The sequence below is a fragment of the Penaeus japonicus genome, unplaced genomic scaffold, assembly GCF_977035675.1.
Source record: "Penaeus japonicus unplaced genomic scaffold, GWHDUDI00000001_assembly GWHDUDI00000039, whole genome shotgun sequence".
In the NCBI taxonomy this organism is placed as follows: Eukaryota; Metazoa; Arthropoda; class Malacostraca; order Decapoda; family Penaeidae; genus Penaeus; species Penaeus japonicus.
In genome coordinates, this window is record NW_028234441.1 from 6,527,380 (window position 1) to 6,529,879 (window position 2,500).

Below are 2,500 nucleotides of genomic sequence, written 5' to 3' on the forward strand. Positions count from 1 at the left end.
AGACACTCTACAAGAGAAGGCTAGAGCAGCATAGACCCTCTACAAGAGAAGGCTAGAGCAGTAAGACAATAGGTCTGCTGGCTTTCATTCAAGGATTCACGCTTGCATCAATACTCTTTTCACAGAAAAGTACAACTAGTAATACATATTATGTTATGTATGATACATATACAGGTACAAAGGCTGGGCAAAACGTAGACATGACTTGGGATATCTATGATGACTATGTGCATGTTTAGTGTTTGCTTATACACATGCTTATAGAAAGAGATAAATGGATAAACAAACAGAAAAAAAAAGATGTATAGAATGAAAGACAGACTGGAAAAAGAAACTTGTCAAACCGAGAAATAGCCAGAGGGCGGCAATGGTGCAACAGTGATTGCACAATTCCCTGCGGAAACAAGTATAATGCCAGACATAATCCTGTGTGTTGAAGTATCATCAAAGCAAAATAAAGCAGACATATTTGATGGCTGAAAGAAAGCAGAAAATTTATATGCAAGGATATCCATGTGCAAATAAAAGGGACGTTTCTGGCACTGCAAACCACCCAATTCCTTGTTGAGGCCTCGAGGAATTTGAGGGCTTCGTAATCACCGCTTTTTCCTCTCAGAATTTTGAATTCCACAAACATGCTGATTCCATGAAAAATATTATTATCTGGTGTGTGTGTGTGTGTGTGTGTGTGTGTGTGTGTGTGTGTGTGTGTGTGTGTGTGTGTGTGTGTGTGTGTGTGTGTGTGTGTGTGTGTGTGTGTGTGTGCGTGTGTGTGTGTGTGTGTGTGTGTGTGTGTGTGTGTGTGTGTGTGTGTGTGTGTGTGTGTGTTTGTTTGTGTGTGTTCAAGTTTTACGATTATTAAGAAAAAAAGAAGTTTCCTGGTAATGATCCTTGGAATTTTTCCTCTTTTATTCTACATGCATTTGGTTTTCGGATATTGATAATCATATATCACAAAACAACATGTAATGCGTGTAATTATGAATGATTTCTTATTAAAAAGATTCAAGGGTCCGTTGAGGTAGTGAATGTCTGTCTGTTCTTTTCTTCCAGTCTGGGAGACTTCAATACTCGTGATATCATTAATACTAACAAGACAAAGTTATATCTTTTCATTTTCTTCACATTCAAACCGAAAGTCAAACAGCTGTTTTTTCCATAAGATTCCTGAAAATGTAGACATAACCTGAACAAAATCCTTGTTCACTGACCAACACTAGGGCGGTGCACTTACCCTTATCTTGTAGAGCCCCTTCCCCAGGCTCATGAGGTCCTCTGGCGTGAGCGTCGCGCCGTCCAACGTCATGTATTCGTCGGGAGGCACGTATTTACCTGGGCTACAGAGGGCTAAGGAAAGGTACGCACCTCAGCAGACTTACTAGATTGTGAGGGTTTTACAGCTAGGCAGGAAGAAGGAGGAGGAAATATGCAAAGCATGAAGGCACTTACGTAGGTCTGTATTAGTTTTTTTTATTCTCATGTTATGACTTATTTTTCTTTTTCTTCACAATTCCCTTCCGCTCATAAGCACTCGCATTCTTACAAAAACTAGACTTTTTATTTCCGTAATTACATAATAGACATTATTCTGCGTTTTTGAAAAACGAGATTATCTTATCATGGTGACTTCAACATCATTATCTTTCTGTAGCTTTTATTGTGAGCAAAGTTATAAAGTTTTCTTTATTTTCCAGTTTCCAAGACTGGATCACCTTTAAGAATGTATTCCTGCTCGTTTGCTCTCTAGAAGCAGATTCATGTTTCTAGTGTTCCTCGTCTCATATATCTTACTTGAATCCTGATTTTTTAGCAAATCTCGTAATCAACATGCATTGCAGAGCAAATTTCCTTTTTACCTCTTCTCTTTCTTCTCTCACTTGAAATGTCTGTTACTTTACATCACCTTGGAAAGGATAAAGTAATGGAAATGATATATATATATTTAAGAATTAAAAGAAACGCAGCAAAAAACATGGTCTTCAAAAGGATACATCTGTTCCGGAATGTACTTGACTTCGGCAGTCTCCGTCACGGGATTCGGTCGGTCGCTGTCCAGCACTGAAAGACGGGAACAGAACTAAGATTATGTCGCCTGATGTGTGGTGAATAGAGCATCGGAAGGATGAGGGAGGGATTGTTAGACAGAGGAGGGCGGCATTTTATCCTCCAACCTTGAATTTAGTATCTGCTTCTTAAATAATGATAACGATCATGAGCAGCGCGATAGGCACTAGAGCAACATTACCTACGGAAACGAAGTCATTGTCATCAAGAACGTCGGTGACGTAGTCCGCCGGATCGAGGATGGCTCCGCCCAGGGTCCTGCGCACGCTGGCCACCGTCTCTGGCTTGTTCGGCACGAGCGTCGATGGCTTCAACTTGAAGAACTTGGCGAGAGCTTCCTCTCCGAGCCAGGAGATTGTCTCGCGACCTGCGGGGTCATCAGCATGATGGCTAGTGTAGGCTGTTGTTATACGCTTGCATTAAAGCTTCATCCTTG

The 2,500-nt window shown here is 40.9% G+C and overlaps 1 protein-coding gene across 1 annotated transcript in view; it reads right to left on the minus strand.

The window, feature by feature from the left end:
• The window catches only part of LOC122264484 (histidine ammonia-lyase), a 25,130-nt gene that overhangs the window by 15,478 nt on the left and 7,152 nt on the right, over positions 1-2,500 (minus strand). Inside the window, exons 2-4 of the mRNA XM_043033402.2 lie at positions 2,246-2,431; positions 1,992-2,058; positions 1,235-1,337 (exon numbers count right to left, since the gene is read on the minus strand). Coding sequence (XP_042889336.1) covers positions 1,235-1,337; positions 1,992-2,058; positions 2,246-2,431 — 356 coding nt within the window. The remainder of the gene's footprint in view (positions 1-1,234; positions 1,338-1,991; positions 2,059-2,245; positions 2,432-2,500) is intronic.